The sequence below is a fragment of the Geotrypetes seraphini genome, chromosome 6, assembly GCF_902459505.1.
Source record: "Geotrypetes seraphini chromosome 6, aGeoSer1.1, whole genome shotgun sequence".
Classification (NCBI taxonomy): Eukaryota; Metazoa; Chordata; class Amphibia; order Gymnophiona; family Dermophiidae; genus Geotrypetes; species Geotrypetes seraphini.
Window position 1 is genome coordinate 59,332,588 of NC_047089.1, and position 14,171 is coordinate 59,346,758.

The 14,171-nt window shown below is 40.0% G+C and overlaps 1 protein-coding gene across 3 annotated transcripts in view; it reads left to right on the forward strand.

Annotated features, from left to right (window-relative positions):
• The window catches only part of NEK5 (NIMA related kinase 5), a 70,662-nt gene that overhangs the window by 47,562 nt on the left and 8,929 nt on the right, over positions 1–14,171 (forward strand). For all 3 annotated transcript variants that reach the window (XM_033947614.1, XM_033947613.1, XM_033947615.1), the window contains exons 15-17: positions 4,062–4,145; positions 12,987–13,091; positions 13,661–13,729. In XM_033947614.1, the coding sequence (XP_033803505.1) occupies positions 4,062–4,145; positions 12,987–13,091; positions 13,661–13,729 (258 nt within the window). The remainder of the gene's footprint in view (positions 1–4,061; positions 4,146–12,986; positions 13,092–13,660; positions 13,730–14,171) is intronic.

Here is a 14,171-nt window from a genome sequence, read left to right on the forward strand (position 1 = left end):
TCTTAGTTGCAGATATTTCTGTAAAGGAGCATTGCTTCTAGACACATTCCAAAGCTTGAATGACATAAGCAGGAGGCATCTTTTAAAATAACCAATTTATTAGTTAGTCTACAAGGTGCCACTTCCCTCTCTCGTTTTTACTTCACCAGACTAACATGGCTACCCTTTGAAAATTCCAACATTTGTGTGCTTACACATTGGAAAAACTGACCACTGCACCAATGATTTTTTGGTAAGAATACTAAAAGGGAACGTCAAGACTATCCAACAACATAAAACCATTGAAATAAAAATGATAAAATATTTTGACACCTACCAGACAGGTTTTAGAGATCTGTGCTTTCTTTCCCACTACAAAGACATTTAAAACTGCTCCAACACATTACATTACATTAGTGATTTTATTCCGCCATTACCTTGCGGTTCAAGGCAGATTACATAAGAGGTTATCTGGACAATTTCAGAAGAGATTACACAGTTGAGCGGGTTACTTCGGGGGATTGAGATGCTTCCTGTGGAGTTGGTCTGTCTTGATAGATTTCTTGAATAGCAGGATTTTTATTTCTTTTCTGAAAGTTTTGTAGTCTGTTGTCATGATCAGTAGATTGGATAGTTGGTGGTCAAGCTTCGCTGCCTGCATGGCCAGTAGGCCATCGTACATTTTTTTGCATTTGACGCCTCTGATTGGGGGTGTGTGAATGGTGTCAGGGCTCTCCTTTGCCTGGTTGTGGCAGTTTGGATAAGGCGGCTGTTCAAGTGGGCTGGGATGTTTCCATTCATTGCTTTAAATAGTAGACAGTAAAATTTGAATTGTATTCTTGCTTGTACTGGGAGCCAGTGTGAGTCGAGGTATGCGGCAGTGATGTGGTCATATTTCTTGAGCGAAAAGATCAGTCTCGGCTGTGTTTTGTACTGTTTGTAGTTGTTTTATTATGACTGCGGGGCAGAGGAGATAGAGGATGTTGCAGTAGTCTAGAAGTCCTAGGACTAGGGATTGGACCACGAGCTGGAATTGTTTTCTGTCAAAGAATTTTCGGATTTGCCTTAGGTTTCGCATGACCGCGAATGATTTCTGTATTGTATTGTTGATTTGTGGTTGCATGGTACAACTTCTGTGTATCATCACTCCCAGAAGTCATAGGGTGGGTTGAATGGGGTATGTGATTGAGTTTATTACTAAGTTTGTTATGGTTGGAGTTTTGTTTGTTTCGAGAAGAATAAATTTTGTTTTGTCTGTGTTCAGTTTAGTTTGTGTTTTTTCATCCATGTATCCACCGTTTCTAGTGTTCTATGTTGTTTGTCTGTCATGGAGTGTGTTGGTTGATCAAAAGGAAGGAGGATGGTGATGTCATCTGCAAAGCTATAAGAAATTAAGCCTAATTTGTCAAGGCAGGTGCCAAGGGATGCAATGTAGAGATTAAAGAGTGTTGGGGATAAAGGCGACCCTTGGGGTACCCCGCAGGGATTGGACCATGGTTCTGATTTTTCTTTGGTTGTTTTTACTCTGTAGGTCCTGGATTGTAGGAATCCTTGAAACCAAATCTACACATTTCCTGTGATTCTTGTTGTCTCCCACGCCTGACCTGACTCTCTGTCTCCTGCTTATCCACCCATGTTTTCCTTATATATACTGATATTTGTCAACATTTGCTTATTTCTGATCTGAAAAAGGTTACCTTCGAAAGCTCATCACAAAATGAATTGAGTTAGTCCAATTCAGTGGCGTACCTAGCCTATGTGACACCTGGGGCCCATCATTTTTTGACACCCCCCCATCTATAGGAAAAATATGATTTTTAGTAACAATCTACATATTGCACAACAAGAGTGTACCTAGGAAAAGGCAGCATCTTAAACACTGCAGTGAGCACTAGAACACCAACACATACATTGTAAAACTAAACAAACCAGATCCTGCACAGTCAATTGATCCTGTACAGTTGATGCTATCAGAAAGCCGTGTCCCTTTCATATACACAGACAGATACGCCCTCGCCCAATATGGAATAATCACAAACTAAAAATAGAAATATGTAGACAAAAGTTAAACTGAACTGCCAAGAAACCAGACTCTGCATACAATGCAACACCACAACACCACAAAAACAGTAATACATGTCCTCTAATACTGTGCAAAATATAAAGACAGTAGATGTAAATTTGAAAAAAATGATACATAACAATCACCACTTTACAAATTAACAAATAAAAATAAAACAAATAATGAGAAATAAGAAAATACCATTTTATTGGACTAATTCCTGTAAGCTCGGTCCTCATCCCCACAAACCACCTGATAACATCCACACAAGCCTTGAATTGTTTTATATTGAATTTATTATATTAAAGTATAAAAAGAAACAATATTCTGTACAATTGTCAATTTATAAATCAGCGTCTTCTCCCCACTCTCTCTTCCCCATTTCCCTTCAGCGTCCTCAGCCCACTCTCTCTCCACTTTTCTTCAGCGCACGCACATAAAAACAAGCAAGTAATTTTATATCATTTTCATTCTATTCATTCATAGAAATTAAAGTCTAAATAATGCCAGTGACATAAAAAAACATGATTTTACAAAAATAATTCTCTGCACAATCAAGCCTGCAAGGATTACTAGATGTCTTTCAGAAGCTCCCCTCCCTCCCTTCCCCTTACCTTCGTGGCCAAGTCAAAATATCTACCAACAATAAAATTTTAAAAACACAAAGCACACTGTACGCAGCGAAAATGTTAATTATCATTTATATTCCGCGGGTTTTCAAAGAGGTCAAGACAGATGACTTTATGCAATGTCACCTCAGTAACAACTATACAAAAATAAACAAATATACCCCTTCCCTTTTTACTAAACCGCGATAGCATTTTTTAGCACAAGGAGCTGCGCTGAATGCCCCACGCTGCTCTCAATGCTCATAGGCTCCCTGCGCTAAAAACTGCTATTGCGGTTTAGTAAAAAGGAGCCATAGTGAAAAATATAGACAGCATATATAAATTCTCAAAACAGACACATTTTGATCACTAAATTTAAAATAAAATCATTTTTCCTACCTTTGTTTGGTAATTTCATCAGTCTCTGGTTGCACTTTATTCTTCTGACTGTGCATTCAATATTTCTTCCCTTCTTTCAGCCTCCTGTATGCTTCCTCTCCTCCAGACCTCATTCCCTCCAACTTTTTCTTTGTTTCATCCTGTTCCCTTCTTTCTTTCTCTCTCCATGCCCCCTTTCTTTCTGTATGTCTGTCTTTCTCTCTCTCTCTCCGTGCCCCATTTCTTTCTTTCTTTCACCCTGCCCCCTTCTTTCTCTGTCCATGCCCCCTTTCTTTCTCTGTCTGTCTTTCTTTCTCTCTCAGTGCCCCATTTATTTATTTCTTTCATCCTGCTCCCTTCTTTCTTTCTCTCTCCATGCCCCCTTTCTTTCTCTATGTCTGTCTTTCTCTCTCTCTCTCCATGCCCCATTTTTTTCTTTCTTTCACCCTGCCCCCTTTCTTTCTTTCTGGATCCCTGCCCCCCTTTTCTTTCTTTCTGGCTCCCTGTCTCCCCCCTTTTTTTCTTTCTCCCTGCCCTCCCCCATGCCACCGCCATTAGGAAACATGCTGCTGCCATCGCTGCTGGGGAAAGGCTGCCACTGGCCATCGGAAACAGGTCGGCGCCGAGTTCGCCCTGCATCTCTTCCCCACGGGCCGACCAACTCTCGCTGCCCGATGTCAATTCTAACGTCAGAGAGGACGTTCCGGGCCAGCCAGGCAGCGATTGGCTGGCCCAGAACTTCCTCTCCGACGTTAGAATTGACGTTGGACGGCTAGAGTTGGTCGGCTCACGGGGAAGAGAAGCAGGGAGGGAGAACTCTGCGCCGGCTTGTTCCTGATGACGGCAATGGCAGCCTTTCCCCGGTGGCAGCCTATTCCCCGGTGAGTGGCCAGCTGTGCACCCCCTTGGGCCATGCACCCGGGGCGGATCGCCCTCCCACCTGCTCCCCCCCTTGGTATGCTACTGGTCCAATTAAAAAAGGTATTACCTTATTTCCTTTGCTTTTTTGTTTTATTTTTTTATATTATCAACAGGAATACCTGAAACAGTTAGAACAAATTCGAGAACAGTATCGCCAAGAAGTTAAAGAAATGAAAGTCAAAGCAGGCGCTTCCAAGGTAAGATAACACTTCCTTAGAAATGCTGCTTTCCTACTGTAGAGCTCACATAATTTTCCCAGCCTGCTGAGTGGCATTGTAGTATGCTACAGTACAGCTTTTATGAAAGAAAAGAGAGACCTTGAAAATGTTTGAAAACAAAGCACAGAATAAGATTTTTTAATAAAATTTAACTACATTGCTTCATACCTGATGTAAACATGAAGATTTTAGATATGGCTATAGCAATAGATATAACAACAAGAGGTTATACTGTAATGATGAATTACCCATATTTTTACGCATATAACGCGCGCGATACACGATTTTACAAACCGCGCAATAACCATGCGCGTAATATCCATTTTTTTTTACATTGCTGATACCACATTCGGTGACACCCATACGGCAGAGACGGCATTTGCTGCCCCGATATTTCCGCCCCTGCCGTATGGGTAATGTTAAATGCCACCCGACTTATGAAAAATCTTAAGTTTTGACTAAAGTTTATCCTGGGGAGGGTCAATTTGAGTTCGACTAGGTGAATAGGGGTCTTACATTCATGGAGTCGGACGACCGACCAAACCAATAGAGGAATTAAAGACCCGGGATGAATAGAAAGACCCGTCAACTATAGCCCACAGAGGTAAAAGGTATAGGGAATAATTGTAATAGGGAGTCTTAGCTGCAAACTGGCGCATTTAGGTTTACTGCACCCCAGCGTCGCCGCCGCACTGATCGCAACAGCATCGACTGTATCGTTTACGAGGACCGCTTGTTATTAGAATACGTTTGGCGATTTTTTGTACAGGTTACATAGTCACTTTTAAAGGATATTTACACAGCAGTCCAGCGGGTTACTTATAGAACATTAGAATCCCCTTCACACAAATGGGGTGGCGGGAGGAGTTTCTAGTTCATTGAGGAGCATGCTCGGTATATGCGTGGGCGCGCTATAAGGAAATTTTTTTACATAAATGCTTTGTTCCCGCGCGCTATACACGTGGGTGCGTTATACACGTATGCGCGTTATATGCGTAAAAATACGGTATATCTTTCTGTGGCAGGAAGAAGGGTCCTTAGTGAAAAATTAAAATATATGAATAGGTTTTTGAACAAGAGGATATTAAAACCAATTAGCACCAATAATTGCTTTTTAAGATCCCAGTTATTGGCACTGACTCAGTTATAAACTTCTCCCTCTGAATCCGCAGTTTCAGTATCCATGGATTCAGTTATTCACGATTTATTTTTACAGAAACAATTTCCTTTTTTGGGCTATGTTTTAGCCATCTGAGCCTCCCTGGAACCTTACCTGATAGTCTAGCGGTGAAGTGGGGCAGGAGCGATCTTCCTAAGCTCCTGCCCCGTGCAGAACCAAAATGGCTGCCGTGAGTTCCCTTTGTAGGCAACAGAAAAAAACATGTACTAGATCTTAATATGTATCACGTTAGAAAAAAAACCGGTTAAGGGCTTTGCATACAGGACCTCTCTTCAAGATCCAGCACAGTGAAGGGGAAGGGAGATCGAGTCGTCCCCCTTCACTGCACTGGAGGAGCCTGAGATCGGCGGTTTGCCCCACCCTCCAACAGCCACTTCGGCACCGGTCTGCCGTTGCAGCCCTCTTAAGGGCTTTGCATACAGGACCTCTCTTCAAGATCCAGCACAGTGAAGGGGAAGGGAGATCGAGTCGTCCCCCTTCACTGCACCGGAGGAGCCTGAGATCGGCGGTTTGCCCCGCCCCCCAACAGCCACTTCAGCACCGGTCTGCCGTTACAGCCCTCTTAAGCCCTCTTACAGTCCCTCCTTCCTCCGCCCCTCGAGCAGGAGAGATCTGCCCTGCACTGCTCATTTGGGAGCCTTGCTCTCCCCAGCCCATCCGAGTGCTACTAAAGACCAATCTTCCAGCCTGACCCAGCTTTTTTTCAGCCCACTGCGGGCCGCCGAGGAGGAAGGAGGGAAGGGAAAGAAAGGAGAAAAGAAAAAAAAATAATAATTTTTTTTTTTCTGTTCCTCTTCGGCGACTTCAAAGCAGAGGAAGGAGGAAGCCTCCTACATCCTGTCCCTCCCTCCTCCGCCCGACATCACTCGAACAGGAGTTAGCCCTGCTCCTGCTTTTCACCTAAACTCCGCTATCCATAGCCAACCCAGGAACTGCCAAAGTCGAGGGGGTGTGGCATGATCGCCACGGAGAACACACGGATGGCGTAACGGCTCCTCCTGTACACGCCTAATTCAAATAAAACTGTGTTTTTATATTTAATTTTTTTTTACATAGTCTGTTAAATTTTTGCTGCCGGAACACTCAACTCCATTCAGACGGGCGACCCAGACAACCGTTATCCCACCTAAAGAGCTTTCTTGTATATGTGTAGCCGCTTAAAAGTGCGCATCAGATAGGAATGCCGATAAGATCGGCGAAAACGCCTAAACATAAATCATCCTGCTCAATACTTAAAATGGCGACGTCACCAACTCCAACTATAACCTCGGCACAATGGGGTGATTGGGCCCAAGAAATTTTGAAAATGGTTACCGCAGCCCTGGAAGATAAACTTCTTAAATTACAATTGGCTGTAGACTGTATTAACGATCGTTTTGAAGCACATGCTGGGCGTATTGCAGCAGTGGAACAAAGGGTGTCTGAAAATGAAGATGCAACATTACAAGATCGCGAAAAAGTGATTGCCTTGCAAAATCAAGTGGCAACATTGACAATACGTTTGGATGACCAAGAGAACCGTCAACGCCGCAATAACCTACGAGTTGTAGGACTACCTGATCTCCGTGCTGATCAAGATCTCTACCGTTTTTTTCAGATTTGGCTCCCAAAACAACTTGGTCTGGTGACCCCTGAGACTGGTTTTCTATGCGAGCGGGCACACCGCTTGGGCCAACGCATGGAGAATAACAACCGCTTGCGAGCAGTAATCGCTAGATATATTAACTGGAAAGACAAAGAACTCATCATGCAAGCCTATCGGAAATATGGTCGTCTTGAATACGAAGGTCAAAAACTACTATTATTTAACGACTACTCCTTACATGTATCCACCCTTTGCAAGGCGATGGTGCCGCTATGTTCCACGCTTCATCGTCGAGGAGTGAAGTTTGCACTTATGTACCCGGCATCTCTACGCATATGGAGAGATGGGAAACCACATACATTCACAGACAAAGTAGCCGCACAACTATTTATAAACTCAATGCCTGAGACTATGATCAATAATACCCCAACGATCTAATTCTACTTGACATCAGCCGTGCAGGTCCTTGTTTGATCAAATCAATTCCAATTTTGATATTTTAGACTGTGCCAATAAGCTCTTATCTCAATGTTCTATGTAATGAAATACATAATTTTTATAGTCTGCTAAGTTAAGCACACTAATCTCACATTTTATATCACTGATTAGGTGTGAACTCTGTTAGTTACTTCACATGTGTTATTCTTCTGTGCTCATAAGAGCACCCTTAAAATATTTTAAGATATGCATGATAATATGATTTATTTCTTTTCTGACCATATATTATGCTGACATTACTGACTTCTTCTTTCTTATTTTAATGCTCTTTCTATTTTTCTTCTTAGACAGGAGTGTCTACCTAACCTTACAAATATATCAGTTATTTTTTTTTGATAAAGGGGATATACCTCGTATTTCACCACTACATTTCATATATTATGGCTGACCTACATGTCTTTTCCTTTAATGTGAATGGCCTGAATCATCCCATTAAAAGAAAAAAGATATCTAATTATGTGTTTAACAAACATCCAGATATAATTTTCCTACAAGAAACCCACCTCCCACCCGCTGCCGCCACGAAATTTCAACTAAAGGGATATTCCGCTCACTTATACTCCCCTGCAACCAATCAAAAGAAAAATGGTGTTTCAATATTTCTTAAAGATAAACTATCTCCCACTATTCATTCAATTAAAACAGACACGGAGGGAAGATGGTGTCTGGTACATGCTGCGCTGCACTCAGTGGATTTCGTTCTTCTAAATATATATGGCCCGGTTAAAGATCACCCGGATTTTTTTAGAGATATTCAGCTTGTGCTAATTGAATTCAGTTCTTGTTCTCTAATATTGGGAGGAGACTTTAATCAAATCCAAGACTTATATATTGATAGATCTTCTTCTTGTAAACCCTCCAAATCCAAGTCATTCACAGCTCTTCAGGCTCTAAATGATGCCTTCTCCCTCATTGACCCTTGGCAATTACTTCACCCAAAAGGTAGAGAATACTCACATTTTTCCCCACCTCATAATTCCTACTCGAGAATTGATTTCTTTCTCATATCCTCTTCTCTCATTCAGGATCTTACAAATGCTATTATACATCCAATCTCTCTTACGGACCATGCTGCCATTTCTTTATATATTTCTATCTCGGCTCCGCGTAAAGAATCTCCTTCTTGGCTCTTAAACAACGCCCTACTCTTAGATGAAGAAACTGTTGAAAAAATCAACTCGTTCACAGTGGAATTTTTTGAAAATAACTCTAAAGATCCTGAAATTTGTCCTTCCATAGTCTGGGAAGCTTACGAAGCAACCCTTAGAGGTGAATTGATAAAAATTGCTTCTTGGGAAAAAAAACAGTCCATGATAAAAGAAAAAGAATTAGAAAACTCTATTAAAACATTAGAACTACAACATATGTCTAATCACTTACAAGACCCAATTATTCTCCAAAATATCCAAAAACTTAAATATGAATATAATACTTTAGTTTCATGCACAGCCAGACGTGATATCTTCATCTCCAATTCTGGCCATTATATGGGAGATAATCTTATGGGTCGCCCATTGGCCAGATACCTTAAAATTAAATCCAAAAGACTACATATCACATCTATCCAAAACCCAGCAGGACAATTAGTCAAAACCAGATCTTTAATTTCTTCTCAATTCGAAAATTTTTATGCTTCATTATACCAATCTGATTTTGCGGCTCCTGATTCAGATATAGACTCCTTTCTTTCCTCCTTATCTCTTCCGACCATATCGGACTCTGTTAAATTGGAATTAGATTCTCCGATAACTATAACAGAAATAGAAGCTGCCATATCTTCTCTACCGACTGGAAAAGCCCCTGGTCTGGACGGTTTTACTAACAAATTTTTTAAACAATTCCGAAACATCTTAGCTCCTCATCTCCTTACATACTATGATTTCCTTCATTCCACTCCAGATAAACAATTTAATTTCACTGAAGCCACCATTGTAGTAATTCCTAAACCTGACAGGGACGCCACCTTGGTTAAAAACTTCCGTCCTATCTCTCTCCTTAATTTAGATTACAAAATAATGGCAAAAATACTGGCACTTAGACTTACCAAAGTGATTCCACATCTTATACATAAAGATCAAACGGGGTTTATTAAACAAAGATATATAGGAGATAACCTGCGCCTCTTTCACCATATTAATGCTCACGCTAAAACATTGACAGACCCAATAATAGGCCTAGCTATAGACGCTGAAAAAGCCTTTGATCGAGTGGAGTGGCCTTTTCTTTTTTGTGTCCTGAAAGGGTATAATTTTGGCTCATTTTTCACGAAATGGATAGAAACATTATATCACAGTCCATCCGCTCGTATTCTAATTAACAATTCTCTATCCAATAAATTTCCCCTTCATAGAGGCACTAGACAGGGCTGTCCTCTCTCACCATTATTGTTCAATTTAGTGTTAGAGCCTCTTCTCTCTGCTATTCGACAAAGCCCCTTAATTAATTGTATTCCCTCCTCTGATCGAGAATTTAAATTAGCAGCCTATGCTGATGATGTCTTAATTTTTCTTAGGAACCCTCAATCTTCTCTTCCTCATCTTATACATATCATCAAACAATACTCTCGCTTTTCCGGATATTCTGTCAATTGGGAGAAATCAGAAATCTTTCCTCTGAACAATAACATTCTTCAATCAGATTTGGCTAAATTTCCATTCACATGGTCAAATGAAGCTGTGAAATACTTGGGGATTCTAATACACAAGGATCCGGTCCTTGCTCAAGATCTTAATATATCTAAAATCAAAAATTTAGTTCTTAACACTACATCTAGATGGTCTCCATTTTATTTGTCTTGGTGGGGTAGGATAGCATCCATCAAAATGACTCTAGCACCTCAAATAAATTACATTCTCTCTATGCTTCCTCTTCTATGCCGTAAATCATTCTTCTATTGGCTAAATAGGAAGCTATCTGAATTCATATGGAACAAGAAAAAACCTCGAATTGCTCTAGCCAAGCTGAAAGCCTCTAAAATTAACGGTGGTCTTAACATCCCGGATTTCTACCATTATTATATAGCTTCATTAACTAAATATGGAGCTTACTGGATTAATGATTCCTTTTATCAAGACCCTCCTACTTGGTTTGAAATGGAATGTTTTCTATGCAAACCTTTACACATCTCCTGCTTACTAACGATATCAATACCCAGACATTTGAGAAAGTATTCTCTGTTAAGTTCAACGCAGCATGCTCTCCATTATTTAGATAATATAGCTGAGATCTCAATTAGTGTTAGCCCACTCATGTCTCTTTGGAATAATCCCAAAATCCAAAACCAAGGCAAATCCCTTTCATGGAAACGGTGGCAGCGGGCAGGTATATGGTTTGCTCATCAACTGTCTACTCTCACTACGTCAATTCCTTTTGATATACTTTGTTCCACATATATGTTGCCCTCTTCTGCTTATTCACAGTGGATCACACTCATTGAAGTGCTGTCTTCTGTGCACATACGATATGACTTCATGTCTTCCAAAAATACTATCTGCCATTGGTCTTTATGGTCTCTAGCAAAAGGAAAAGCTATATCTTTTTTTTATAATATTCTGAGAGATCATTTCTTCACTTTTTCAAACCATTCTATGAAACACTGGGATAATATATACTCATCACTCCGCTTTCTGACATTGACTGGGAACTCTTTTGGTCTTCAACAAACCGCCCACTTTTATCTGCTAGAGTTTCACAATCAATGTTCTTTATTATGTGGAACGCAATATGGACCCCATTTCGCATGTGGAAAGCCAAATTTGAAAGAGGAGGGAACTCTTGATCACATGTTTTTACATTGTACTTTGGTCCGCTCTTTTTGGACCCAAATTTGGAACACCATACAATCTATCACTAACTGCTCAGAAGAGATTTCTATGGACATTATAATCCTTCGATCTCAACATCCCTGCTTTGCGCAATCAAATTGTCCTCCTAGACTCATTGATACCATGTTGGTAATTGCCCTCATGCACATTCTGAAAAATTGGAAATCATCTTCGCTATTAGATTTTACGTTTTGGTGGAACTCTTTATGTATGTATCATAGATTTGAATCATATGCATATGAGAATAAAATTACACACCGAATCTCTAAGAATTTGAAAAGCAAAAAATCACCCTGGTCATTATTAGATTCATATGTACGCTCTGACTTGTAGACACTCCTGTCCCCCTTTCCTTTTCTTCACTTTTCCTCTTTCTTTCCTTTTTCCTTAACTTTTATTCTGTTCTATCTCATCTTTTTCTCATACAATCTTCACAAATAACTCCATTACTCTGAGCTTTTCTTAATACTATGATCCTTTATAGTTTATTCTATATTTATAAACCATATATATATACAAAATGTTATATTATTTTTTATGTATTTGAATTGCTCTCTGTATTTTTTAAAATACTCAATAAAAAATTTATTGAACTAAAAAAAAAAAAAAAGAAAAAAAACTGGTTTCTAAACATCTTCCACTGTAATTATGGAAATTTAACCTGTAACTGTACATTATGTATATTGGTATTATAGTTTATTGATTTATATCACGCTTTATACAAAGCGGGTTCCAAAACGTAATACATAATAATATCACATCACATACAATTAACAAATTTAACAAACAAAACATTTCAGCGACCAGCGCCTACAAATATATTAAAGCTTCAATTCCCATATTTCATCTTACAAAACAAATACTTTTTCAGTATTAGATCCCTAATGTGTGTCTAGTTAGGATAAAAACTTGTATTGAAAAACTTCCACTGTTAAGGATAACTATGGCAAATTGTAATCTGTGATCTCTGTGTTTATTGATATTAGACCCCTAATATATATTGAGTTAGGACGCAACCTTGTATTGTAAAATTAAGAACATAAGAATAGCTTTACTGAGTCAGACCAGTGGTCCATCAAGCCCAGTAGCCCGTTCTCTAGGTGGCCAATCCAGGTCACTAGTACCTGGCCAAAAGCCAAGGAGTAGCAATATTCCATGCTACCGATCCAGGGCAAGCAGTGGCTTCCCCCATATCTTTCTCAATAACAGACTATGTTATTTTCCTCCAGGAACTTGTCCAAACCTTTCTTAAAACCAGCTATCCGTTCTTACCACATCCTCAGGCAACACGTTCCAGAGCTTAACTATTCTCTGAGTGAAAAAAAATTTCCTCCAATTGGTTTTAAAAAGTATTTCCTTGTAACTTCATCGAGTGTCCCCTAGTCTTTGTAATTTTTGCTAGAGTGAAAAATCGATCCACTTGTACCCATTCTACTCCACTCAGGATTTTATAGACTTCAATCATATCTTCCCTCAGCCGTCTCTTTTCCAAGCTGAAGAGCCGTAACCGTTTTAGTCTTTCCTCATACGAGAGGAGTTCCATCCCCTTTACCATCTTGGTCGCATCTTGTAACTGTCATATTGTAAACTGTTAACTGTATTTTATGTACCGTATGTTTAACCTGTAACCCATTCAGAGTTCCTTAGGGAAAATGGAATAGAAAACAAATTAAATAAATATAACATGAGGAGAAAAATTCATGTTGTTGATTGCGCTATACAATTTATTTTAGGAAGCCCCAAAGATGAATCTAGAAGAAACGTACTTAGTAAAACAAGGCAATGATGGAGAGCAACTTGTTGTCACAGATGGACCTGAAAGAGAGCAGTCTGATCAGGTACCAAGATTTCATTTGGTTGTTGTGAGACAAAGGGCTCCTTTTACTAAGGTGCGTTAGGGCATTAACACGCGGAATAGCACGCGCTAGACCTTAATGCCAGCATTGAGCTGGCATTAGTTCTAGCCGTGTAGCGTGCGGTAATATCCTGCGTGCGCTAAAAACGCTAGCGCACCTTAGTAAAAGGAGCCCAAAGTGGTCTAGTGGTTAGAGCAATAGACGATGAGCCAGGAAACCAGGGCTCAACTCTCAGTTTCCTAGCTGATGCTCCTTAGGGCCTGTTGCTATTTCTCCTGGGGTTTTTTCAGTGTTCACTGAGATTGTAAGCTGTTTGGGGTAAGAAATTATATCTGAATTGCTACTAATACCTTGAGCCACTTTGAGTGTCTTTTATAGAATCAGGGCTGAAACGTGTGGTAAGCTAGTTTTGTAAAGTCGTTCTGCACAGAGCACTGTATACAGCATACTAGTTTAGCACACATCATTGTGGTGCCTGTATGTAGGCACCTGTTTTTGTATTTTCATGGATTTCTGATTATGTTAATAGATATTTAACTTCTTTTATTCAGGCTGGAGTCAAATTTGAAATAAATTTAGATGGGCCCATTATTGAAGAAAACATTGGCCTCGAATCTGAGGTAATAATTCACTTTTAAGGGGAAAGGGAATGGGATTTGTATACTGCCTTTTTGTGGTTACACATTCAAAGTGGTTTACATATATACAAGTACTTATTTATACCAGGGACAATGGAGGATTAAGTGATTTTCCCCAGGGTCACCAGGAGCAGTGCTGGAATTCGATCCCATAACCTCTGGGTGCAGAGGCAGCAGCTCTATCACTAGGCCACACCTTTAATGATAGCAGGTCGTGTTTTTATTGTATATTCTTTGTTCCCCAGAACACACTGTTGACATCTCATTCAACCGAGGCAATATCTAACAGATCCTAGCCAGCAGTGTTCAAAGCACTGAAGGGGTTGGTTTTATTTTCTTACCATTCATCCTCCTGGTCTTCACCCAAGCAGACTTTGGCACCGCAGAGAGCCCTAGACATTCTCAGAGGATTCAGAGCTGTTTA